Source organism: Protomyctophum bolini (assembly GCF_963924005.1).
Source record: "Protomyctophum bolini genome assembly, chromosome: 11".
NCBI lineage: Eukaryota > Metazoa > Chordata > Actinopteri > Myctophiformes > Myctophidae > Protomyctophum > Protomyctophum bolini.
The window spans coordinates 39,316,164-39,342,912 of NC_137872.1; the positions used below are offsets into that span (position 1 = coordinate 39,316,164).

General features: G+C 43.8%; 1 protein-coding gene across 2 annotated transcripts in view; it reads left to right on the top strand.

The window, feature by feature from the left end:
• tbl3 (transducin beta like 3) overlaps positions 1 to 26,749 on the top strand; it is a 38,617-nt gene that overhangs the window by 881 nt on the left and 10,987 nt on the right. For both annotated transcript variants that reach the window (XM_080775302.1, XM_080775303.1), the window contains exons 2-17: positions 440 to 491; positions 1,476 to 1,571; positions 1,704 to 1,751; positions 2,789 to 2,930; positions 4,241 to 4,325; positions 4,859 to 5,029; positions 6,523 to 6,598; positions 7,359 to 7,458; positions 8,051 to 8,277; positions 9,553 to 9,694; positions 13,741 to 13,799; positions 14,767 to 14,873; positions 17,891 to 18,029; positions 20,029 to 20,274; positions 21,907 to 21,977; positions 25,011 to 25,167. In XM_080775302.1, coding sequence (XP_080631428.1) covers positions 440 to 491; positions 1,476 to 1,571; positions 1,704 to 1,751; positions 2,789 to 2,930; positions 4,241 to 4,325; positions 4,859 to 5,029; positions 6,523 to 6,598; positions 7,359 to 7,458; positions 8,051 to 8,277; positions 9,553 to 9,694; positions 13,741 to 13,799; positions 14,767 to 14,873; positions 17,891 to 18,029; positions 20,029 to 20,274; positions 21,907 to 21,977; positions 25,011 to 25,167 — 1,918 coding nt within the window. The remainder of the gene's footprint in view (positions 1 to 439; positions 492 to 1,475; positions 1,572 to 1,703; positions 1,752 to 2,788; positions 2,931 to 4,240; positions 4,326 to 4,858; positions 5,030 to 6,522; positions 6,599 to 7,358; positions 7,459 to 8,050; positions 8,278 to 9,552; positions 9,695 to 13,740; positions 13,800 to 14,766; positions 14,874 to 17,890; positions 18,030 to 20,028; positions 20,275 to 21,906; positions 21,978 to 25,010; positions 25,168 to 26,749) is intronic.

Genomic DNA, 26,749 nt, shown 5'->3' on the forward strand with positions numbered 1-26,749 from the left:
TGGTGTGTGTTTGAATATTGTAGTAGTAGCTTTGGTGTGTGAGGGTGAGGGCTGGTCGGACTGTCAATCGTCTGTAACCTGATTATCTGTAGCTTTTCCTGAGCATTATGCTTCTAGCCTTCTACGGATACCGTAGCTTCAAAGCACAGCTCAAGACCTATTTCTTCACACTTGCTTTTAGCTGACCTGGAATTATGTGTGTTGTCGTTCATGTCCTCACTGGACGCTATTGCTCTGTAAAGCACTTTGAACAGCATCTCATGTCACGAAAGGTGCTATACAAATATGTATTTATTATAATTATTATTACTACTTACAGCCTCCTTGGTCTTCTTGAGGATGCTGATATACCGAAGCATCTGCCATCGAGTCGTACAGTAACATCTACATTTCAGTGAACAGTGATTTGATCCATATCCTCTTGTCTGTTCCCTTCTAGCTATGCTGCCTCCAGCAAGATAGAACCGTTTTATAAAGGAGGAAAAGTGCAGGTGAGGTGTTGTTGACTTGCATTTTTAAATATCTATCCTGCTCGGTTATATTTCATGGTGAAAACCTCATAATATGGTCAAGTTGTTCAACACTATTTCAGGATTCTTGGCCGAATACCGAATGTAGGTGGAACGTTGGCCGAAAACCGAATATCCAAATTTTCTTTTCCTACCATTGCTGTCATGGCCGTATCTTAAAGTTACCTGATTCATGGCAAAATAAATGGTTATGGCAAAACTTAACTTAAATAATAATCACTATTATGGCTCCATAAAACATGTATTCAGCTCTTTTGAATGCATTAATTGCATACACTATTCGGTGATATATTTTCTGCCTATTCGGGCCTAAACCGAATAGGCCGAAAATCCATGTTTAGCCATTTTCTGCCGAATATTTTCTGCCGAATATTTTCTGCGGACGAATATTCGGTGCATCAGTTTTCTGCTCATCAGCAGCGATATATGCATCCAAAAGTGACCGCATGTCCACGCAATGGACACAGTGTTTCTCAAAGTGGAACGGCCGGGAGTAATTGATTGGGTCCCCGACAAAGTTTGATTTCACTTATATTTCACCTGTAGAAGTGTACTAGTGGATGTTATTAACAGCGATATAAGTTACTTTACTGTAGAATGGCTATCCTCATCATACCTCTCCACTCTTATGTCCACAAACATGTATATCAGTGTTGTTTTAGTCATGGTCTCTTGAATGGTTTCCATTTAGTTTTAGTCACATTTTAGTCACCTGGAATGTTTTAGTGTTAGTCTAGTTTTAGTCTACTAATTATGATAAGATTTTAGTTGACTAAATCTACAGTTGATTTAGTCGACTAAAATGTATTTTGTCGGGCCTTGATGCCGTCGTAATGACTGATCTACATGCTCACAACACGTCTATGAGGGTGCTTTACCGTTTGAGAACCCGACTTGGCATAATGTTCAATTCTACTTTGTGTTTCTCCTGTTTATCTTCCTCAGATCAGCACAGATGAGAAGTACATATTCTGCATGTGCGGTTCACGCGTCAATGTGCTGGAAATTAGCACCGGGAAGATTGTCCACAGCATTGAGCAGGTGAGTCCATAACCATATTACTTCATACTTCTAGTAGATACTAGTAAACACGCCATGTTAATTAAAATTTTATATTATCTGCCCTCATCATCATCATTATTATAATAATAATCATTATTATTATTATTACAGGACGATCAAGAGGACATCACGTCATTTGCGCTCAGCTGTGACGATGAGGTGAGCAAACACTTGAGACAAATGCTGTGATCTACTGTATGCTCATGTCACTCTGCTTCTAAAGCCTAAATCTATAAATGCGTAATAAGACGGTTTCACAAGCCAAAAAGGAACAGCGGACGTACAACAAGCTAACATGTTGGCTAGCATGTTGTTACCTTGTGGGTCTTTTTGGCAAGCGACATAGAGTCAGTACCGACGTCCTGACGTCACTTGTTCAGTCCCTGGTTTCACGGAAGTCATTTCTCTATGGAGAATAACATATAGTCATCAGTTAGACTCGTCTCATATACTGTCCAAACTGTACCCGGTCGATATTGTCAGGGAGGTGGGCTCTGTATCGTTTACGACAGTCGGTCACACATATTTTGATACAGTCCGTTTCCGGTGAAAATCTTAACTAATTTGGTAACATCATCGATGTCTCACCGTCAGTTGATGCTTCATATATCCATAATTATGAGTCAAACCTCAGGGTCCATTTGTTTGTTTTGGAACACCGTTCGTATTTGATGCGATATTAAACAAGTATATGGGAATTCAGAATGGGTGGAAAGAAACGTGAGTCCCAGGTACAGGTATAGGATGCGTAAATGACAGACTTCGGTGCACTATTGTAAATCAAGCGTACCCACTTTACCGTGAAGAGTCTTACTGCATCATCAACTGTGTCTGTCTTGTCCCAGGTGTTGGTGACAGCTGCCGTACCGTATCATCATGTCATGTGTCTCTGGCAGTGTTGTTTTCGTCGACCAAAACTAAGACGAAGAATGTTCGCCGACTACCTTTTTTCACTGACAAAAAACTAAATGGAAACTAAATGAAAACTAAAATCTTATGATATTTAGTCGACTAAAACTAGACTAACACTAAAATTTCCAGGTGACTAAGATGTGACTAAAAACTTAAGTGAAAACTATTCAAGAGGCTAGGACTAAAACTAAAACGGAAATTCTCTGCCAAAAACAACACTGGTCTCTGGTTCCAGGTGTTGGTGTCATACTGTATCATCATGTCATGTGTTTCTATTGTCCCAGGTGTTGGTGACGGTCAGCAAGGCTCTGGTGCTGAAGCAGTGGGACTGGAGGCAGGCTCAGTGCACGCGCTCCTGGAAGGCCATTCACACTGTACCTGTAGCCAGCATGACCTTTGACCCTACATCCACGCTCCTGGCCACAGGTCAGCCGACCCTGGAGCAAATCGCCTGGGCTACTTTTACTGTGTGTGACTTTGTGTGCGTGCGTGCGTGCATGTGTGTGTGCGTGCGTACGCGTTTTCAGAAGGTGAAATGTTTCCCTGCCCAGTTAATTTCCCATAGATTTGTTTTATTGGCTTGGCAGCAGATTTGAACCAGAAAAAGCACGTGACACCGCCCTTCTCATGTGTTTCCAGTTCAAATCCTATGCCGTCAATCAAACAAAGCTATTGGACAACCTGGGACTTGTCATTTTGCACGGAATCCAATAATCCACTACACATTATGTGCAATGATCCCTCATATGTGGTTATCAAACACTGTATATAAAAAAAGTATTTGACAGTTTTAACAATCAACTTTAACCCATTTAGGCCTACCATCGATTCTACAAATGTCTTCTAAATCCTGACAGTTTTCTGAAAACCCTATGTTTCTATATCAGTGGTTCTCAAAATATTTCATGTCAAGGACCTCCAAAAATATGTGTAATTGGCCGCCGACCCCCGTCTGAAAGTATGTTGTTCCAGGAACCCCCCAGAAGCAAAGATTTGAGTTAAAAACGTTCGCTCTGAAAGAATGTTTACCGGTATTCAAAGATTTGCGCCACATTTTTACGATAAAAAAAAAATAGCAGACCTACAAGCTCGTAGCACAGCACTCGGTGCCGCGCTATGAGCTTGTAGATCTGCTATTTTTAAATAGCTAAACTATAACATAATGCTTAAAACACCAAAAGGGGTTCTCGCCCCAAAATGGGTTAAGAGGAACACTTATCCTAATTGGGAATTTAACAAGTATAAATAAAATAAATAGTACAATGTCTAACTTACCCCAAGTGTCTTTTTTTTCTGCATTTTGTTTTCCAATATATTTTTTTATCCCACGATTTTGTAACCCATTTTTCACCCCTGTGTCAATCATCTAATGTGACCCTGGGCTCTACACACCCTCCACCAACCTGGGGAGAGCAACGTACTTGAACTCATGCTTCCTTCATGCCTGAGTGTCCAAGTTGCTCCTTTTACACCTGACAGGGGGAAGTTTCCCTGGTTGGACGTAGCGTGTGGAAGGAACACGTTATTCCAACCAGTTCCTTTCCCCTCCATCAGGCGCCCCGGCCGGCCAGGGGGAGGCAGTTTAGTGACCAGGATTGCTGCATGTTTTTTGTGAGGGTACCTACCCTAGGGGACACGGGGAGAACATGCAAACTCCACACAGAAGGGCCCTTTCGCCAACCCCGTTCTGTTCTGTATACCAAGTTCTAGACTCACGCTGGCATATTGTGTTGCAGGTGGCTGTGACGGGACCATCAAGATGTGGGACGTCATAAAGCAGTACTGCACTCACAACCTTAAAGGCTCGTCCGGTGTCGTGAAGTAAGGCCACGACTCTGTGCACATCAACACCAACCTACCTCTTAATTAACGCATGTATAGATACTATTGACAGCAAGTGTGTTGTCGCTCGGGTCAGCCAACGCTATAGGGAAGCTTGGAAGTACCGTCACTAAAAAAACGTTGGGACAATTAACGCTCCACACGTCCCAAACTCTTCTCCCTTCTGGCTCCAGAAACTATGGAATGCACTTCCCATTGCAATCAGAACGGCAGCCTCACTCCCAACCATGAGCTTGCCTTGTAGATCTGCTATTTTTCAATAGCCAAAGTATAACATAAAATAATGCTTAACCCATTCTGACCTGAGATCAGATTCTATAAATGTCTTCTACATCCTGACAGTTTTCTGAAAAAGCCATGTTTCTATGTCAGTCGTTCTTCGATTCTAAAATAGCAGGCCTACAAGCTCGTGGCGCGCCACTCGGTGGCGCGCTATGAGCTTGTAGATCTGCTATTTTTCAATAGCTAAAGCATAGCATAATGCTATAACACCATTGTGTTGTTGTGTGCAGCCTGGTCCGGTTCCACCCAGACATCAGCCGGCTGCAGCTCTTCTCGTCGTCGCTGGACTGTGCCATCCGGCTGTGGGACCTGCGCTCCAGTCAGTGTGTGTGTGTCCTGCAGGTCCACTACAGCGCCGTCACCTCGCTGGCCTTCAGCCCCGACGGAGACACCATGGTCAGGTACTACCACGCGCACACACACACACGCACACACACACACACACACACACACACACACACACACACACACACACACACACACACACACACACACACACACGCACCTATACCTAAATGTTAGACAGGCGTTTGTGACAGGTTATAAATAAGCCAATGTCTCCTAAGGCTAGAGGAGCATCCTAGTGCATCTCTTCATAGGGTTACTTACAGTGATGCTATTATAGAGCGTAGCAGTCCCGCCCCCCCCTCGAGAGACCCGGAAAATAATTCCCCGTTCATTTTCCTCATAGACTTTTCAGAAAGTATTTATTTAAAGACGTTTACGCCGCGGACAAAGCCAACTCTTGTCGTGGCAAATCATGACAATAAACACAATGTTTTGGGCCGAACAAATAATTAGAAAGAAGAATAAATCACACCCGTGTGAACTGAGTGGTGCAACTCCCCTCTCTCTCTCTCTCTCTCTCTCTCTCTCTCTCTCTTTAGTCGACTAAATTGTATTTTCGTAATGACAGTTTTTACACTTGCTGAAAATAGCTGATCATCTATTTTCAGCATGCAACCAAGTGTAAAATGACTTCTACTGGATCTCTTGTCCACTATAGTCCCTTCCTAACATTTTAGTCTAGTTTCTACGAAATTGTCAATATCTTTAGTCTTTGTTTCAGTCATCATAGCTTAGTTTTCATTTAGTTTCCACTTAGGTTTCGTCAGTGAAAAAAAAAGGCAGTCGACGAACATTTTTCGTCATAGTTTTAGTCGACGAAAACAACACTGCTGCTTGGGTCCTCCTGTGTGTTACGTGAGTTTTATCACAAGCTCACATCCCGATTTTGTGACCACTTTACGTGTGGACAAATACGGTGGCTGGCTGCACATTTACTGGAAAGGATATCGGCCCCCTAACATGCAACGTATAATCATGCCTGACCTGATTTGTTGGAACTCGAGACTCTGAGCCCTTTTTTAAAGATGGAGTGCCGTGATTTCTGTACTTTTCCACGTGTCTATGGAGTTAACATCACTCTAATATTGGTTATACTATTCAAATATGTCTTCACTGTGTATTTTTGATTTCTTCCTGAAAAGGCCCAATCGAAATAACACCATTTTAGTGACATCATACCCCTAACCCCTCCCACATTATCAAACAACAACAGCTGTGGGCGAGGCTTATGTTCAGGTGGGTGGTGCTCAGGTGAAAACCAGGCATACTTAATGAACTGGTTGGGTGTGGCCACATAAAAACATAATTGTTACACTTTCTGTACACTTTATTGAAAGAAACCTTCCTCCTAGTATAATCATAGTACCTGATGATCATGTTTTAGGGGGGGGACAAAAACCCACGGCACCCCGTCTTTAAGTTACTTCACCTTTATGTGATCAAGGTTCTCACTCTGTAAAAGCGTGTTGTGGCCGTTTTTTGAACCAAAAAAAACATGCGATACAAATGTTTTTTTTAATGACTGACTGTACTACGTTGTTTTCAGCTCCGGCAGGGATAACGTCTGTGTGGTGTGGGACCTACAGAAGCGTGAGGCCAAAAGAACCGTAGCCGTCTATGAGGTGAGACTTACGTGACTTGTGGGGTTATACGTACACGGGTATAAAACGTTTGTTTTTGTTTTGTGTGTGTGTGTGTGTTTGTTTTTGTTTGATGTGATGTGATGTGATGTGAAGGCCAAGCAGTGTTGATTTTGTCGACTAAAACTAAGACGAAAAATGTTCGTCGACTACCGTTTTTTCACTGACGAAAACGAAATGGAAACTAAATGAAAGCTAAGGTATGATGACTTAACCCATTGACGCCTGGTGCAACGTATATGTTGTTCTACCCTTGATGCCGGCGCGCTCTCTGTGTCTCATCAGCTATTGCTATACATGTAGCAACATAAACTATTTTAAAAAAATCATCAGAATTTGAAGGTTTTCAGAAACCTTAGGTCAGGCCCTAGAAGGCGTTCCCAGATTCGGCCTCAGGCATCAATGGGTTAAACTAAGACTAACTGTATTGACGACAAATAAAAACTAGACTAAAATGTTAGGAAGGGACTAGTGGACCCTTAGAGATCCACTAGTGTAGAGAGTGTAGTCTGATCTCAGGTCAGAATGGAAAACTGTCAGGATGTAGAAGACATTTTTAGAATCTGATCTCAGGTCAGAATGGAAAACTGTCAGGATGTAGAAGACATTTTTTAGAATCTGATCTCAGGTCAGAATGGAAAACTGTCAGGATGTAGAAGACATTTTTTAGAATCTGATCTCAGGTCAGAATGGGTTAAGCCTGTCTTGTCTCACATTGTGGTGGTGTTTTTTTTGCCCGCAGGCTGTGGAAGGCGTTGTGTTGCTCCCGGACGACGAGGACCTCGCACAGATTGGAGTGAAGAACAACGAGGACTTGCATTTCCTCACAGCGGGCAGCAAAGGTCTGTCTGTTTGTCTGTCTACTGACCTCACTGTCCGTCTGTCTGTCTGTCCGTCTGTCTGTCTACTGCAAATGACCTCACACACAGACAAACCCACATAGTAAATGATGAGTTGTAATTAAGTATTTATTTTGAAATTTCACTTGAGTTGCTGCAACTCGTTTTCAAAGGGGGTCCCCTCTCTCTCTCTCTCTCTCTCTCTCTCTCTCTCTCTCTCTCTCTCTCTCTCTCTCCCTCTGTGGGTGGATAACCACGTTTAACCACTAACTCAACCCGGCATCCCTGTTTTATACGCATGTCGTTACAGGCCAGGGGGGGGGGGGGTTCAAAAATCAGTTGAGTTCGTTTGAGTTTTTATTCAGCATAGAGGGAGTATAGGGTTCGCATATAGCGACACGTTGTGAGCTTGTGTAGGACTGAGAATACCCAGGTGGAACAAATGACAGCTAACGAGCAAGCTACAGTGACATGAGCTTGCGGACCCCCCCAACGACACAGTCTTACGACCAAGTATAAAACGGGCGTGTGTGTGTGTGTGTGTGTGTGTGTGTCTGCTTCGCCCCCCCCCCCTCCCCTCCCCTCCCTCCTCCAGGCGTGTTGAGCGTGTGGTCGGCCAGCACGGGCCGCTGCGTCTACACCCAGGTCATGACCTCCTCCTCGGCCCCCCCGGCCTCCGGAGAACGAGAGGAGATCGACGCGGGACCCCGCAGTCTCACCCACCTGCTGCCCATGCCCGCCTCCTGCAGGCTGGTCACCGTCACTGCGGAGCACAACATCCAGCTCTACCAGCTGCCGGCCCTCAGCAGCGCACAGCAACAGGTCGGTTGGGAGGGAGGCCATCTTTATTTTTTTCTTTTCTCCAGAGAAGCAAAGGTTAACCCATAATTTAGGCACTTACGTCGACGTTAAAGAGAAAAGCTACAGTATAACATAATGCTTTAACCCATTCTGACCTGAGATCACATTCTAAAAATGTCTTCCACATCCTGACAGTTTTCTGAAAAAGCTATGTCCTTCGATTTTTCAAAAATAGCAGACCTCTATGAGCTTGTTGATCTGCTATTTTTCAATAGCTAAAGCATAACATAATGCTAACACCAAAAGGGGTTCCTGCCCCAAAATGGGTTAAAAATCCTGACAGTTTTCTGAAAAAACGTTTCTGTATCAGTGGTGCTCAATATTTCACGTCAAGGACCCCAAAAACTATATGTAATATTCCTCCGGCCCCCCCCCCCCCATCTGAAAATATGTAGTTCCAGCGGCCTCCCCAGAAGCAAAGATTTGAGTAAAAATGTTCACTCTGTAATAATATATATTCAAAGATATGAGGCAGACCTACAAGCTCGTAGCGCGCCACTCTGTGGCCAAAATATGGCAAAATATTGTCTTATATATATATACACTGATCTTGGAATGGTCTTCGCTATTGGATTGATACTCAAATTCAGATATCCGGAGAGTAAAAACTTGTGACATCTCTCTAGGTGCCCTGTATTTGTTGTCAGGAAGGTAGACTTCTAAACCACCCGCTTTGCTAATAGAATAGGTCTTATCCCATTTAGACCTGAGGACGATTCTACAAATGCCTTCTAAATCCTGACAGTTTTATGAAAAATACCCTATGTTTCTATGTCAGTGTTTCTCTAAGGTTTTCATGTCGAGGACCCCAAATATTATATATAATTGGCCGCCGACCCCCATCTGAAAAATATGTTGTTCCAGGGAGTAGAGACCACACCGAAGCAAAGGGTTTCGTTAAAAATGTTCGCTCTGAAAGAACATATATTCAACGATTTGCGCCACATTTTTCACGATTTTTCAATAGCTATATCACAATGCTATTTTTCAATAGCTAACACAATGCTTAAAACAGGCCCCGAATGGGTTATAGTAATTCTTGTGCCGTGTTTCTCGCTTGTAAGTCTGCTATTTTTGAAAAATCGAAGAGCGACTGACATGGAAGACATTTTTTTTTAGAATCTGATCTCAGGTCAGAATGGAAAACTGCCAGGATGTATAGAAGAAATTTTTTACAATCTGATCTCAGGTCAGAATGGGTGAAGTCTTATTCTATTCTCTTCCCCCTCGGTGCAGTTTGTGGGCTACAACGACGAGGTTCTGGACGTGAAGTTCCTGGGTAAAGGGGACAGCCACGTCGCGGTGGCCACCAACAGCTCCCAGATCAAGGTGTTCCACCTGCTCAACCACAGCTGTCAGATCCTGTACGGGCACACAGGTAACGGAATCGGAAAATTGGGAATGACACTTTCATTGTCGCGTCACATTTACAACAACATAACGTAACATGGGTGGAATTCTTGTTTTGTGTGCGCGAGGCTCATCATTGCAGTTAAAAGAAAGACATAACGTGCATAGCACATGACTAATCTACATGGTACAATATGTATGCATATACAAATAAAATAAATAAAATAAATAAAATTAAGAAAATTAAGAAAATTAAGAAAATTAAGAAAATTAAGAAAATTAAGAAAATAAATAAAATTAAGAAAATAAATAAAATTAAGAATGATTTGAATAGAATTAACGAATAAAACTAAATAATAGTGATGTAGCCTAGTCTACTAGAACAAGAGACCAATTCCCGGTGGCCACCAGCAGAGGGCACTACATAACAGGGCAAAAATAGAACGTGTTGATGAGGTGTATTAATTATTATGCTCCTGCAGGAAAAGCTGGTGGTGCCGTGCAGTGTTGTGTTTTGGCAGCAACATTTTATTTTAGTTTTTGTTCATAGTCTTTTTTTTTAATAGTTTTCATTTAGTTTCAGTCACCATTTTAGTCACCTGGAATGTTTCAGTGTTAGTCTAGGTTTAGTCGACTAAATCTACAGTCGATTTAGTCGACTAAAATGTGTTTTGGCGGGCCGCCGTAATGGCTGATTATACACTTGCTGAAAATAGTCGATCTACAAGCTCACAACTCGTCGCGACGCGCTGTGAGCTTGTAGATCGACTATTTTCAGCATGCAACCAAGTGTAAAATGACTTATACTGGATCTCTTTAATGTCCACTAGTCCCTTCCGTTTTTAATTTTTTCATTTTAGTCTAGTTTTTTATCGGTTGACGGAATTGTCAATAGTCTTAGTTTTTTGTCATCATAGCTTAGTTTTCATTTAGTTTCCATTTAGTTTTCGTCAGTGGAAAAAAGTAGTCGACGAACATTTTTCGTCTTAGTTTGATTCGACATAAACAACACTGGTGGTGTGCCAGTGTGGAAATAAATGTGCAAGACAGGAATTCAGTTGACCATTTTAACCCATTTTGACCTGAGGCCGATTCTAAACCAAAAAGATTAGTTAAAAACGTTCGCTCTGAAAGAACATAATATTCAAAGTCTTGCGCCACATTTTCATGATTTTTCAAAAAAATACGAGCGCTATGGGCCTGTAGATCGAATAGAAGATAGAAGTATAACATAATGCTTAAAACACCAAAAGGGGTTCCGGCTCCGGGAAACCTTTCCACTTTGTTGTGGAATCGTTTTTTGAATTTAAACTGAAGCTGGAAGTACCTTCACTGAAAACGCCGGGACAATTAACGCTCCACACGTCCCAAATTCTTCTCCCTTCTGCAGTGCCGGTTCTAGGAGTCTGGTGGCCCTGGCCCCTATGCAAGATTATTGTATCTTGCATAGGGGCCACCTTTAGATTAAGAGACAAAATCTATAAAGAACATCATATTACATTATTATCATCTTTACGGTGCTAGCCTATTGCCAACATTTCAATCAACCAACTGCGATCAATGGCAAACCACTTCACCTGTTATGTGGGCAGTGGGCCACATGTATATTGCATAATGCAATTTTCAACGTATCCAAAAAGTCTTTGGATAAGGTGGCAGGTGTGGGCAACTTTGAGAGCGCACTATAAGCCCACTGTGCAATGCAAACTAATAGGTATTTCCGAACGCGCCCATAGTAAAACATAGCTGATCTATTGGTCATGTTTGCACGTTTGGAATTGTAAACAGCTGACTATAAAATGTCAGTCGTTCTTCGATTTTTCAAAAATAGCAGACCTGCTATTTTTCAATAGCTAAAGCATAACATGATGGGTTCCCGTTCAGAATGGGTTAATAGCCTATATGAATTGAAGCCTATTATGAATTCAATTCAATGTATGTTTAGCAGGCTGTGCAGCACTGCACCGCCCACGACAGCAAGTAAATAGTTACTGTGTCATTTTCAAAAATATATATTATAAATCCAAGGTCACACAGTTCTCTCACTTGACAAACTGGCTATTCAACTATGCACCCGCTTTGCGGCGAGATCAAAGCGTTGTCACCGCTCTCTTAACTAGATCACTCTGCTCATACCTTCTCCATTTTGTTCATCTCAATCTGTGACGTATTCACCAGTGCCAATTCACGTCACTTTTTTACCACCACTTTATAACACCACTTCATTTCATTTTATTTGATGGAGATACTTAACAAACAAGCTGTCGCAAAACAGCATGCATAGGGCACTCCACTTCATGAATAAGTATCTATATTCCATGTTCCCCCAGTAGTCTAAAATGATGTCCGTTATTACATCACTGTACTATATGCCCTAATAAAGCTATAATGGCAGCCAGTTATAGCTGAATGAGCCTGCGTGGGAAGCCAGCGGTCCCAGGTTTGATTCAGGCCTCAGCCATCTGTCAAACACTTTACCCCTAACTGCTCACGAGGTGCAAATTGAACCAAATGGACACATGTGACACGTGTGTGTACTGTGTACGCTCTCAGAGTTATTGGGGGGGTCCACGGCCTAATGCAAAGACAACTGGGGGTCCTTTTAAATTAAAAAAAAGTTTGAGAAGTTTCTACTATACCAATGATTACTATGCTATATATAGAGAGCTATTTCTATGGTTATTTATTGATGTTGGTTAAATGTAAGTACCTACTGCAGCCACCAGTGGGCGGTGGTGGTGCATGTAGTGACAGCAGGTAGCTCACAGACCTATCCTCATCATCACCTTCAAAGGTGAAAGGTCAACATGTTCCCCCTTTTAACCCATTCTGGGCGGGAGGGACCCCTTTTGGTGTTTATACTTTAGCTATTGAAAATTAGCAGACCTACAGCCACGCTATGAGCTTGTACTGTAGGTCTGCTATTTTTTTTTAATCGTGAAAATGTGGGGCAAATCTTTGAATATATATATATATATATATATATATATATATATATATATATATATATATACGTTTTTAACTAAACTCTTTGCTTCTGGGGGGGGGGGGGGGAGTCCCTGGAACAACATATTTTCAGATGGGGGGGTCGGCGGCCAATTACATATAATTCTAAGGGGTCCTTGACATGAAATGGTTCGAGAACCACTTGACTGTCATTTTGTAGAATCGTCCTCAGGTCTAGGTTAATGAAGATGGAGAACCGTGCAAGCCATTGTCTTCCCTTTGAACACATTGAGTCCACTCCAGAGAGAGAGAGAGAGAGAGAGAGAGAGCGCGAGAGAGAGAGAGAGAGAACGTGGGCTCACTTTATTTACACATGCCTAAACTCTGGGAAAACATTGGCTCATTTGTTTAACACGGTCAACTCGGGGGGGGGGGGGGGGGGGACTTTGATTAATTAGTTTACACTCATACACTGGTAACTCAGCCCCACGACCCCCAAAATCATGTTGTCATTGACTCGCGTGACCCCAACCTAACCCCAGAGGTAATTGTATGGTCATAAGCGTGCACGTTTGGTGAACATTTTTGTGTTTTAAGTATTATGTTAGGCTTTAGCTATTGAAAAATAGCAGGTCTCGTAGCGCGGCACTCGAGCTTGGTAGGTCTGCTATTTTTGAAAAATCGTGAAAATGTGCCTCAAATCTTTGAATATTATATTCTTTCAGAGCGAACGTTTTAACTCAAATCTTTGCTTCTGGGGGAATAACATATTTTCAGATGGGGGGGGGGGGGGGGGGGGGGGGTCGGGGGCCAATTACATATCATTTTTGGGGTTCCTTGACATGAAATATTGAGCACCTCTGACATAGAAACATAGGTATTTCAGAAAACTGTCAGAATTTAGAAGACATTTATTTTTAATGTTGACGCCAGACCTAAATGGCTCAAACTATTGAGTACTTTTTCCACCACTGATGAAAAAAGTGAGCAGTCACTTCCGACGTGACTCAGCCTTTCCTTAATTCCTCCCAGCTGGGTTCTCTTTGTGTCTGTGCGTGTTGAGTGGACTGGTCGTGCAGGTTGGACCGACGAGGACCTCTCTGACTCTCCTCCTCTTTCCTCCTACAGATACCGTCTTTGCGCTCGACGTGTTCAAGAAGGGATCCCTCTTTGTCAGCAGCGCCAAGGTGAGTTCCTGGTCCCCGAGTATAAAGGAATGTTCCGGCGCTAAAAAAATGAGCAAAACAAACTCAGTGGAAACTTGAGACGAAAGTTTGTTGTTTGAAGCTCATGGAATTTGAAACCTGTCAAAGGAAAAGTATTTTTCACAGGGGTGAAAAATGGGTTACAAAATCGTGGGAAAAAAAGCAAAAACATTGTCCTGCGCATGTGAGACCAACCAAACGCTTTTTTTTAAACATGCCCTAAAAATTGACTGTCTGACTCAGCATTCTATTTTTTTAACCAACCAAAGATGGAGCGTTCCACAGAGCTACCCTCCACACACACACACACACACACACACACCCTTAGATTAGAATAGATTTAGGTCTGGTAATGGTACCCATTGTCAGAATACTTGGTGCTGTACCACAGACATTTAGAGGGGCAGGTACTCAAGTGAAAAAAAAGGGCACCTTGTGCAGCTTGTGGAACTGGCCGGTTGCCTTAATAGTGTGAGATTTATAATATATAATATATTAGAAGCTTTTTTTTAATCAAGAATTGATGGGGACTAGGTTGGCGGAGGGTGTGTACTGTGTAGAGCCCAGGGTGACATTAGTTGATTGACACAGGGGTGAAAAATGGGTTACAAAATCGTGGGATAAAAAAAAAAAGGATTGATCAATGTGGAGGGAGTGGATGAGGGAGTACGTTTAGCTGTATCTGTAACGTGTCTAGTGTGTGCATTGTGTATTTGTATTGTACGTAATGTTTTGTCTGTGTATATATAGGACCCCCTCTAAAATGAGATGCCGCATCTCAAGGGGTCGGTTATATATCCTCTTCAATGAATCCGATCCAGAGATCTCCATGCACGTGGATAAAAGGGACTCCTTTTTAGAATGACTCTTGCTGATCCGAGAATTCACTGTGTGTGTGTGTGTGTGTGTGTGTGTCTGTGTGTCTGTGTGCGTGCGTGTGTGCGTTCAGGACAAGTCGGTGCGTGTGTGGAGAATGGACGTGACCAGTGGCGTGGTGTCCTGTGTGGCTCAGGGCAGCGGCCATTCCACCGGTGTCGGCACGGTCACCTGCTCCAGGTAAAACATGGCATCACACGGTCAACCTGCTCCAGGTAAAACATGGCATCACACGGTCAACCTGCTCCAGGTAAAACATGGCATCACACTGTCAACCTGCTCCAGGTAAAACATGGCATCACACGGTCCACCTGCTCCAGGTAAAACATGGCATCACACTGTCAACCTGCTCCAGGTAAAACATGGCATCACACTGTCAACCTGCTCCAGGTAAAACATGGCATCACACGGTCAACCTGCTCCAGGTAAAACATGGCATCACACTGTCAACCTGCTCCAGGTAAAACATGGCATCACACTGTCAACCTGCTCCAGGTAAAACATGGCATCACACTGTCAACCTGCTCCAGGTAAAACATGGCATCGGCACGGTCAACCTGCTCCAGGTAAAACATGGCATCGGCACGGTCAACCTGCTCCAGGTAAAACATGGCATCACACTGTCAACCTGCTCCAGGTAAAACATGGCATCACACTGTCAACCTGCTCCAGGTAAAACATGGCATCACACTGTCAACCTGCTCCAGGTAAAACATGGCATCACACAGTCAACCTGCTCCAGGTAAAACATGGCATCACACTGTCAACCTGCTCCAGGTAAAACATGGCGTCACACGGTCAACCTGCTCCAGGTAAAACATGGAATCACACGGTCAACCTGCTCCAGGTAAAACATGGCATCACATGGTCAACCTGCTCCAGGTAAAACATGGCATCACACGGTCAACCTGCTCCAGGTAAAACATGGCGTCACACGGTCAACCTGCTCCAGGTAAAACATGGCGTCACACGGTCAACCTGCTCCAGGTAAAACATGGAATCACACGGTCAACCTGCTCCAGGTAAAACATGGCGTCACACGGTCAACCTGCTCCAGGTAAAACATGGAATCACACGGTCCACCTGCTCCAGGTAAAACATGGCATCACACGGTCCACCTGCTCCAGGTAAAACATGGAATCACACGGTCAACCTGCTCCAGGTAAAACATGGCGTCACACGGTCAACCTGCTCCAGGTAAAACATGGAATCACACGGTCCACCTGCTCCAGGTAAAACATGGCATCACACGGTCCACCTGCTCCAGGTAAAACATGGCATCACACGGTCAACCTGCTCCAGGTAAAACATGGCATCACACGGTCAACCTGCTCCAGGTAAAACATGGCATCACACGGTCAACCTGCTCCAGGTAAAACATGGCATCACACGGTCAACCTGCTCCAGGTAAAACATGGCATCACACGGTCAACCTGCTCCAGGTAAAACATGGCATCACACGGTCAACCTGCTCCAGGTAAAACATGGCATCACACGGTCAACCTGCTCCAGGTAAAACATGGCATCACACGGTCAACCTGCTCCAGGTAAAACATGGCATCACACGGTCAACCTGCTCCAGGTAAAACATGGCATCACACGTTGTGAGAGAGAGGAAGAGCATTCGTTGGCGTCAGTCAGCCACGGTGTCACCGCCAACAACTGCCGAATCGATAGCTTGTGTTTAGTTTCTAGTTTTTGTCGACAAAATGTCATAAGATTTTAAATCTACAGTTGATATACTGTAGTCGACTAAATTGTATTTTGGCGGGCCTTGATGCCATGATTCGTAATGACAGTTTTTACACCTGCTGAAAATAGCAGATCTACAAGCTCACATCGTATCGCACTGCGAGCTTCTAGATCTACTATTTTCAGCATGCAACCAAGTGTAAAATGACTTATACTGGATCTCTCACTAAGACAGTGTTTCCGCATTCGTCCGACACCCGACACCAAACCTGACCTAACCCTAACCTCACAGGGGACACCACAGGTGATTTGTGGCCGTGAAATATGAAGTAAATTTGTGTCAACACAAACATTAAATGCCATTGACAATGAAGGGAACATTTACATAATTATGTAGACGAGCGTCACACGCCACGTTCGCTCTGGCAGCTCCGATACATTTCATGCAATCACAGCTACACGGCAACACCTGCCACTGAGTCGATTGACCGTCGCGCTCGTTGACGCCAGCAAGCGTGTGTCTGACGAACACTGACGGCTGATAAGAAATAAGTGGTTCTTCCCTATCATTTACGAGCAGCGATTGTGTGAAGAGAGTGTGGAAGGGGTGTGTGGTACTGGGTAATGGCTTCAACACGTGGCTTCGTAGCTGCAGTTGAAGCCAGCCTTGTGGCGTTTGGTAGCAGCTGTGTCACATCAGGCTTTGTATCGTCTTCACGTCCGCTGGCTTCCGTCGTGAATTGTTATCTGCCAGTGAGTGTAAACGTGGCGACATTGTCACTTTTCTACCGGTAAAAACATGACACCACCACACCAGTGCTGTTTTCGTCGACTAAAGCTATGACGAAAATTGTTCGTACACTACCTTTTTTTCACTGACTGAAACTAAATAAACTAAGCTATGACTAAAATGAAGACTAAAGATATTCACAATTTCGTCAACAGAAACAAACTAGACTAAAATGTTAGGAAGGGACTAGTGGACAAGAGATCCAGTATACAGTAAGTCATTTTACACTTGGTTGAGTCGCGCTGTGATCTTGTATATTTTCAGCATGCAACAGTGTAAAACTGTCAATATGATGGCATCAAGGCCAGCTTTGTGCGTCTGTGTGTGCACAAATTATGTGTGCAGGAAATGATTATGGTTTTATTGGCTGAGCACGCAATGTGATGTATGATGATAAGAGCGCCCCTCCCTCACTTCACACGGGAGTGATTTTTTATTTATTTACGAGGGAGCCAAATCGTTTTTAGATGACGTTAATCTGTAAACTGTACATGGTTTCGGTTTGATGTCCCTGGGTTCAAAGTCCAATAAGGATATAAAGAAAGAAATCGGGATAAGCCTCTTTCCTCTTCCGCGTGTGTGTGTGTGTGTGTGTGTGTGTGTGTGTGTGTGTGTGTGTGTGTGTGTGTGTGTGTGTGTGTGTGTGTGTGTGTGTGTGTGTGTGTGTGTGTGTGTGTGTGTGTGTGTGTGTGTGTGTGTGTGTGCGCGTACGCAGGCTGAAGGAGTCGTTCGTGGTGAGCGGCAGTCAGGACTGCACGGTGAAAGTGTGGGATCTCCCCGATGACATCATCAGCGCCTCGGGAGGGGACGTCAAGCGGCTGTGTGCACGCGTCACGGAGAAGGCACACGATAAGGTGACCAATAAAACACACACGTCTCTTCTTCGTGCGCTGAGGTTTCAGAACGCACGGCAGACGTAGTCAAGTATACTCATACATCTACGCCTTTATAACCCCCGTGAATGAACCCTGTATAGCTTTCACATCGGCATCGTTTCGTTTCGAGAGAAAGTGTTTTCCCCAGGAAAGTGTTTCTTGTCTCCCAAAAATCATTAAAATAAGATCTGGTCGCAAAAGGGTTGAAGTGGCCCTTTAACCCTCTTATGGCTGCCCTTAATAATAATAATAATAATAATCTTATTGTGCATTGGGCCAGCTTTGGCGACTTTCTGAATGACAATAGAAAAATGTGCGATATGACCACAATGTCACGAAATGTCTCATTTTAAAGCTGCAAGGCTCTACTTTAACACCGAAAAAAGAATTATGTTTCTAGCATGTTCCATCGTTTGCTTATAAGCATTTTAGTACACCTTGGTTTCAGTTTTCATTGTCTTGCACACTGTCTGCACACTGCACAGCACAGCTGATTTTTATATTTTGATTAGTTTATTCGTTTAATTATCACGGCTGGGTTGTGCTGCTGTCGTGCCCGTTAGAGCACGGCTAAAGAGCCCACTTCACAGTGGGAGCACTAAAACCACATTCGTTAAAGCAAGCGTTGCAGTGGAGAGCCACGAGGCATTGTGGTCTTATGTGAAAAGAACACCCAATATCACTTACATGCACGTGTCTGAATGAATGTAAAGTGTGTGCGTGCGTGTGCACGTGCGTTGAGTCATACACATGCAGCCTCTTCTCATCAGGAAGTGCATTTGGGCCAGCCGGCATTCCCGTCATTGCAATGAGACACCTGTGAAGTGGATAATAGGCCAGACATCATAATACTCCACCCCACGCCACTTACTTACTGATGTCAGTCTTGGAGAAATGTGTGACCACATCTCTCATTCAGAACCTTATTAACCCATTCAGACCTGAGGACCATTCTACAAAGTGTCTTCTAAATCATGACAGTTTTCTGAAAAAACCTCTTGTTTCTATGTCAGTGGAAGGACCCCCTTCTAAAAATATGTTGTTCCAGGGCCCCCCCCACCCCCCAGTTCGCTCTGAAAGAATATACTGTAGAGTAGACTATAACAAATTTGTGCCACATTTTCATTTTTCAATAGGTTAAGTATAAAATTGCTTAAAACACCAAACTCTTTTTTTTTTTTTTTTTTTAAGGATTATACTTTCGCTATTGAAAAAAAAAGCAGATCTAATAGCAGAAAATGTGGCGCAAATCATTGAATATATATTCTTTTCACAGTGAACGTCTTTGACTCAAATCTTTGCTTCTTGTGGGGGGGCCCCTGAAACAACACATTTTCAAATGGGGGTCGGCGGGCCTATTACATATACTTTTTTGGGGGGGGGTCCTTGACATTAGATAGTTTGAGCACCACTGATATAGCAAAACGGGTTTTGTGTCACTGTCGTCATGATCAAGACAATCTGTTCTCAGGTTCTTAATGGGTTAAACAAAAACACGACGGTTGACAGCCAGGCGATGCGGGACTTAATCAGACGTTTCTTTTTTAATCAGAGGGTGACTTTGATTTCTGTTTTCTTTCCATGGTCGGAGCCAAAAAAGGCTGAACGTTTGTCCCCCGCCTCGAGTATAGACCCAAGCAGTCACAGCTCATCACAGCCTCAACGTGCAGCACCTGTTGCGGTCATGAAAGGCTGAAACGATAAAAGCCGAAAAGTGAAACTTATGAATTTGGAAACCCCCCCCCCCTGCCCCGTTAATGCCACCTGTTTTCTCCTTTCTCCCATTTCCTCCTGAGTCACTTTTCTCTTGTTACTTGCGCAAGCAGAGAGCGCGAGTAATGCGACCGGCTGGGTATGTACGTATGTCGGGTGTTTACTGTTGTCCACTGGCCAATAAGTATGTATGTCGGTGTGGTCAAAATGGGTTTTAACACGACCTCTCCTCTCTCATTGTCTCTCTCCACCCCACCCCCCCCAGGACGTGAACAGCGTGGCCGTGTCGCCCAACGACAAGCTGCTGGCGTCGGGCTCCCAGGACCGCACGGCCAAGCTGTGGTCGCTGGCGGGGCCCCAGGGCGAGCCCCTCCCCCTGCTGGGCGTGCTGCGGGGCCACACGCGCGGCGTCTGGGCCGTCTGCTTCTCCCCCGTGGACCAGGTGCTGGCCACGTCCTCCGCCGACGGCACCGCCAAGCTCTGGGGGCTGCAGGACTGCAGCTGCCTCAAGGTAAGGGGGGGGGGCGCACGCACACACACACACACACACACACACACACACACCAGTGTTGTTTTTGGCAGCACATTTCAATTTTAGTTTAGTCATAGTCTTTGGACTGAAACTTCATTTAGTTTTAGTCACATTTTAGTCACCTGGAAATGTCTTGGTGTTAGTCTAGTTTTAGTCGACTAAATGTCATAAGATTTTAGTCGACTAAATCTACAGGTGATTTAGTCGACTAAAATGTGTTTTGGTAGGCCTTGATGCCGTCGTAATGAGGGTTTTTACACACCGATCTACAAGCTCACGACGCGTTGTGAGCTTGTAGATCGGCTATTTTCAGCATGCAACCAAGAGTAAAATGACTTTTAGTGGATCTCTTGTCCACTAGTCCCTTCCTATCATTTTAGTCTAGTTTTTATTTGTCGACGAAATTGTCAGTATATTTAGTCTTAGTTTTTGCGAACGCAGTGAGCACTAACTATGAGAGCAGAACATGTCTGTCTGTCTGTGTGTCTGTCTGTGTGTCTGTCTGTCTGTCTGTCTGTCTGTCTGTCTGTCTGTCTGTCTGTCTGTCTGTCTGTCTGTCTGTCACGCTGTAACACCACCTGCCCGCCACCAGAGGGCGTGGCTGTATCACACAAAAAACACACGTACACACACGTGCGTTCGCTTCCCGCGTTTGCGCGTCTTACTAGTAGTCATCATAGCTTAGTTTTCATTTAGTTTCCATTTAGTTTTTGTCAGTGGAAAAAGGTAGTCGACGAACATTTTTCGTCTTAGTTTTAGTCAACGAAAACAACACTGACACACACACACACACACACACAATCTCTAGGTAACTGGGTGATTCGATTTCCGAGTCGGGGGGGGGGGGGGGGGGGCTACGATTCCGTGTCTATGCTCGGACGTAGAATAGATATACTCACCCAGGGCACACACACAAAACTACTTGATGAAGTGGCTGCTGCACCACTTAAAAAAAACATAAGTAAAAAAGTATGCCATGACATCACAGGTTAATCCTTAACCGTTGAGCCTTTTGGGCCTGTATAGATTTGAGGTGTGTCAGTATACTGACTGGCATTGCATGCATGCACACATTGGCATGGCCTGGGCTCTCGATTGTCATAGGAGCCAATGTGTGCCTGCATGCATGATCCACAGTATCGACCAGTGTTGATTTTGTCCACTGACGGAAACTAAATGGAAACTAAATGAGTCTCACGTCGTCATGAAAGGGGGCGGGACTGCGACGCTCTATAGGGAGTGTTTAGAATAGTTGGAGGGGGGGGGGGGTGGGGAGGATTTAGTATCACACATAAAATGTGCGATAAGGAATGTTATTATTATATATTTGTGTTATTATTGTTATTGCTACTAGAGACACTGATGAAGTGACGTGTGTCACATCATTAGTAATGTCGTACTCTTCACACAAGAGAAGATTAATTGCTTCTTTTGATGCACTTCAACACGTGTGACATTGGGTTCATGTCACTTCTATCAGAACGAAGCCTTTGATGTCGGTATTCTTAGTCACATAGCCAGTCTCTGACTGGAAGTTCGGGGCGAAATGTCAATATTGATAGATTTTTTTTGGCTGTGTGTGTTTTTATTGTAATGTTTTTATTCGTCCAGACCTTTGAGGGCCACGATGCGTCCGTGCTGAAGCTCGTCTTTGTGAGCAGAGGGACGCAGCTGCTCACCAGGTACCGACCTCTGACCTTCAACACATTACCTCCACACATTAACCCATTCTGACCTGAGATCAGATTCTAAAAATGTCTTCTACACCCTGACAGTTTTCCATTCTGACCTGAGATCAGATTCTAAAAATGTCTTCTACGTCAGTCGCTCTTCGATTTTTCAAAAACAGCAGACCGAGCTTGTAGATCTGCTATTTTTCAATAGCTAAAGCACAACGTAATGCTAACACCAAAAGGGGTTCCCGCCTAAAATTGGTTAACCCATTTAGGCCTGACGTCGAAATAAAAAAAGGTCTTCTAAATCCTGACAGTTTTGTCAGTGATGCTCAATGTTTCATGTCAAGGACCCTAAAAAATGATATGTAATTGGCCTCCGACCCCCATCCGAAAATATGTCAGTTATTCCAGGGACCGCCTCGAAGGATGGTTAGCAAAGAATTTATTTTATTTTTTATTTTTTCCCCCTACGGCAATGATGGATAGGCTTCTTTTTTAATAACTTCAATATTTGCCTGAGTATAGCTAGCTAGTGCTACAGGTTAAAAGACAAAAAAAACATAGCTGACGTTAGCTAGCTAGCTAGCTCGCTCACACACACACACTACACAGTAACGTCAACTGAACTTACAGTCAGCAGATGGGATCCACCCGTCGTGCTCTCCCGGACCGAGAAGCCGACTTTTCCAAAACATTTGCGCACGTGATATTTTAGATGAAAGAAAACTTTATTTTGACTTTGCGTGACCAGGTGGTCTCGCCAAAGAGGATTTTAGTTATCAAAGACCTTTTTGGTCTGACTCGGTCAGATTCTGACTTTTTCGCCAAATGCCAATAAAATCATCTGGGTCGTGCATATTTAATAGTCGTTCGGCAACCGGAGGCCTAAACTAGTCAACTAGTAAACTAGCCAACTAGTCAACTAGTGAAAATCTCTAGAAGTGAAAGCCGTAGACCCTGGTCAACTAAGTATACATGGTCTAATTGGTTAACATATTTTGCATTTGTCTCATGTTGATGCAACATCTACAGTAAATGTGGCTGTACTTGCACACTTTGTTGTACGAGTTTGGCAGTCTAATCCGATCAATAGATGTCTCCGCGGAAAAGGTCACAATCGTAGCAATCCATCTCGAGTTAGAGGTTTTATGACATTAATTTTCATTTATTTTTGTTTTTGTTTTTTCTTTTAGGATTTATGACCTCAATTACACCCAAAAAACCTGAACTTTGAACATTCAGTGGATTTTCTGTGGTCTGAAGTTTTCTTTGGGGTTTGGAAGCCTTTTGAGCTACAATGAAAACAGGCAACACAGTGAAAACAGTGACATCTGCTGGCAAATCCCATTGACATATATGGGATTTGCAGGCTCTTACATCACAAACTGCCTGCCGGCAAATCAGAGCACTTGTTTGAGCCAGAAAACCCCAGATCACAGAAAATCTACTGAATGTTAAAAGTTCATGTTTTTTGGGTGCAATTGAGATTAGAAAACCTAAAAAAAATAAGAACAATTCCAAAACCTTTTTTTTTATGTCACAATCCCTTTAAAGTGGAGATTATTCTACTACGTAGTGTGAGAAAACGGCAACCTGCATCAACCGACTCAGGCCGAGGGTCGAGCCAGGCTTTTTCCTTTGTGAGGAGGAGGAGGAAGGATTTGGTCCCTAACTTGACATTCACAGAAGAGGATAACAAGGGATGGCAGCTCTCCAAAGGGAAGCTGATAATATCTCCTCCCATCTTCCAGTAAACTGTCTGTACATATATAGTCAAGCATGCAGTGATTGATTCCCTGTCTTTTTATATAGACATGAAACCGGTGAAATTGGCACTGTGTACACTAATCCTCCGGTATAATGGTTGGCAGTTGCTGTTAACTCAACAATGAAACAGGGAAGTTCAACATCGTTTACTGGATGTGTTGGTGATGCTGGCGGCGCCAGATTACACCGACATAGCCCGAATTTTTGGACACTGCCATAACTCTATTATTCTATTTAGGGTTGATGCACACACACACCCAGCCAGCACGCACTTACGATGCAGAGCCGTTCTGCAATGGAAATAGAACACGCGTGTACTAGCTGCTACGTGTCGTACACTATAAAGTATAACCACATAGCCGTTTGGTAGCAACCCTTTCCCCGTTTCTTTGAATGTAAAAGCTTCACAGTGTAGACTAAGTGTTAGACACATACAAATTGTAACACATTTAACATTTTTCAAGTAGTCACAGTTCATGCCAAAAAAATGCACCAAACTCCAAATTGCACACACTAGTAGTTAGTGACGTCGGCTGTGCCGAAATATAACTTGCCAACGATGGAATGAGTTTAAAATTAGGGATGCTCCGATCAGGCTTTTTGGGACCGATGGCGATCACCGATTGTTTTTCCTCATGATCGGCCGATACCGATAGGTCCTTGTTACGATGACCTGATCGATACGGATCTTGTGAAATGTTGCACATTTTAATATTTCCTAAATGATTATATGGCAAAACTGTTCATGTGTGTGGGGGGGGGGGGGGGGGGGGGAAGGGTAGAATGTTTAGGCCTGTCACAAAAATTGCAAAAATGATATTATGCTCTATATCTGATTGACATTTATATACCACTTAAATGGTATAAAAGATAGGGTAAATTTGCCGATCACAGATAGGGTAAATGCAGAGTACCGAATATCGGTACCGATCGCTGGCCGATTATCGGAGCATCTCTAGCTAAAAATATCACAATCAAATATTGAAATAAGCTAAATGTCAACAAAAGGATGTGGTGGTGGAGAAGCGGTAAACAGACAGAGCCGGGCAGCGCCAGTTCTTCCTCTCCTCTCCGACCCACTGTTATACCATCGTCATCCTCCCTCTCTCTGTGTCCCCCAGTGGCTCGGACGGCCTGGTCAAGCTGTGGACCATCAAGTTTAACGAGTGTGTGAATTATGTTCTGTGTCCCCCCAGTGGCTCGGACGGCCTGGTCAAGCTGTGGACCATCAAGTCTAACGAGTGTGTGAATTATGTTCTGTGTCCCCCCCAGTGGCTCGGACGGCCTGGTCAAGCTGTGGACCATCAAGTCTAACGAGTGTGTGAAGACCCTGGACGCCCACCAGGACAAGGTGTGGGGCCTGCACGTCAGCCGCAAGGACGACAGGATGGTGACCGGCTCCGCCGACTCCAACGTCATCGTCTGGGATGTGAGTATATATATATATAGTCTACTGGAAATGGTGATTAACCCATTCTGACCTGAGTGACGATTCAAAACAAAAAAGGCTTCTAAATGTTTCTATGTCAGTGGTTCCTTATACATTTTCATGTCAAGGACCATAAAGATTATATGTAATTGGCCACCGACCCCCCCATCTGAAAATGTGTTGTTCCGGGACCTTCCAGAAGTAAAGATTTGAGTTAAAAGATGTTCGCGCCACTTTTTCACGACAAAAATAGCAGACCTACAAGCTCGTAGCGCGCCACTTGGTGGCGCGCTATGAGCTTGGAGATCTACTATTTTTCAATAGCTAAAGCATAACATAATGCTAACACCAAAAGGGGTTCCCACCCAAAATGGTGATTAATGTAAACTTGTATGATAGAAATGTTATCTATAGGCCTAATGGATGAAATTCAGCGTGGTTGCTAAAAGTTGCACGTTGAGCAATTTGAGTTATTCTAGCATAATATGCGACCATGCCATTAACATCCTCTATGGCAAAAATGAATCAAAATGTCATCATTCTTTACATGTGACATATGTACATTTTCATGATTCTGAATCCATTCCAAGCATTAGTTTTGCACAAAAAACACTCCTTGGGCTAAATTCGGCCATATCCAGTTAAAATCCAACAAAATATACTGCAAAACTGAAATATGTGACATGTGTCATATGTCACATGTTACTTGAAGAATAGACTAGTAGACTGAAGCAGGGCTGCCACCATTGGTCTCCTTTATGTTCATTACCTTTTTGAGTGGTGCAACCACTCCAAGGAACAGCAATGTCCGTGTCAACCTATGTGACTTTAATGAGTACCAGTAGGGGCGCTGTTGTGCCAGAAACAGAGAGAGAGAGAGATAGTGCTGCACTGTTGCCTGCTAATGAGAGAGAGGGGGGGGGGGGGAGTTGCACCACTCAGTGCACACGGGTGTGATTTTTGAGTGGTGCAACCACTCCAAGGAACAGCAATGTCCGTGTTAACCTATGTGTGTGGCTATGAGTACCAGTAGGGGCAAAAGTGGCGCTGTTGTGCCAGAAACAAAGAGAGAGAGAGAGATAGTGTTGCACTGTTGCCTAGTGCTAATTACAGAGAGAGAGAGAGAGAGAGAGAGAGAGAGAGAGAGAGTGCAAGTGCAGAAGGGGGAAGGGGGGTGGAACAAAAACAGTGGGCCTAATAATAGAGCCTCGGGTGGACCCCGTTAAATAGTTACTGGCACACAACAACGACAATGGTATATCAGCTTTATCTCTACGGTCGTAAAACCAGGTTGTAAAAGTCATACAACCAGTCGTACTCCTGTGTGACTCAATGTCAGGCGTTTCACTGCTATTCCTATAACTGTCTGCAGGCCCGTCTCTTGCCCTCAGGCCAGTATATACCGACCATACCGTACATGTAACTGTACAGTACTGTTGTATTTCCACATGCCGGGGGGGCCTTGGAAACAGGCCTTAAGCTACAATAACTTCCCAGTCCGGGTTCCTGTAAGATGTTACTCCTCCCAAAGGTGTGAGCTTGTTTCTCTGGTTCTGTAAAGATAAGTCGAGTCAACATGCAG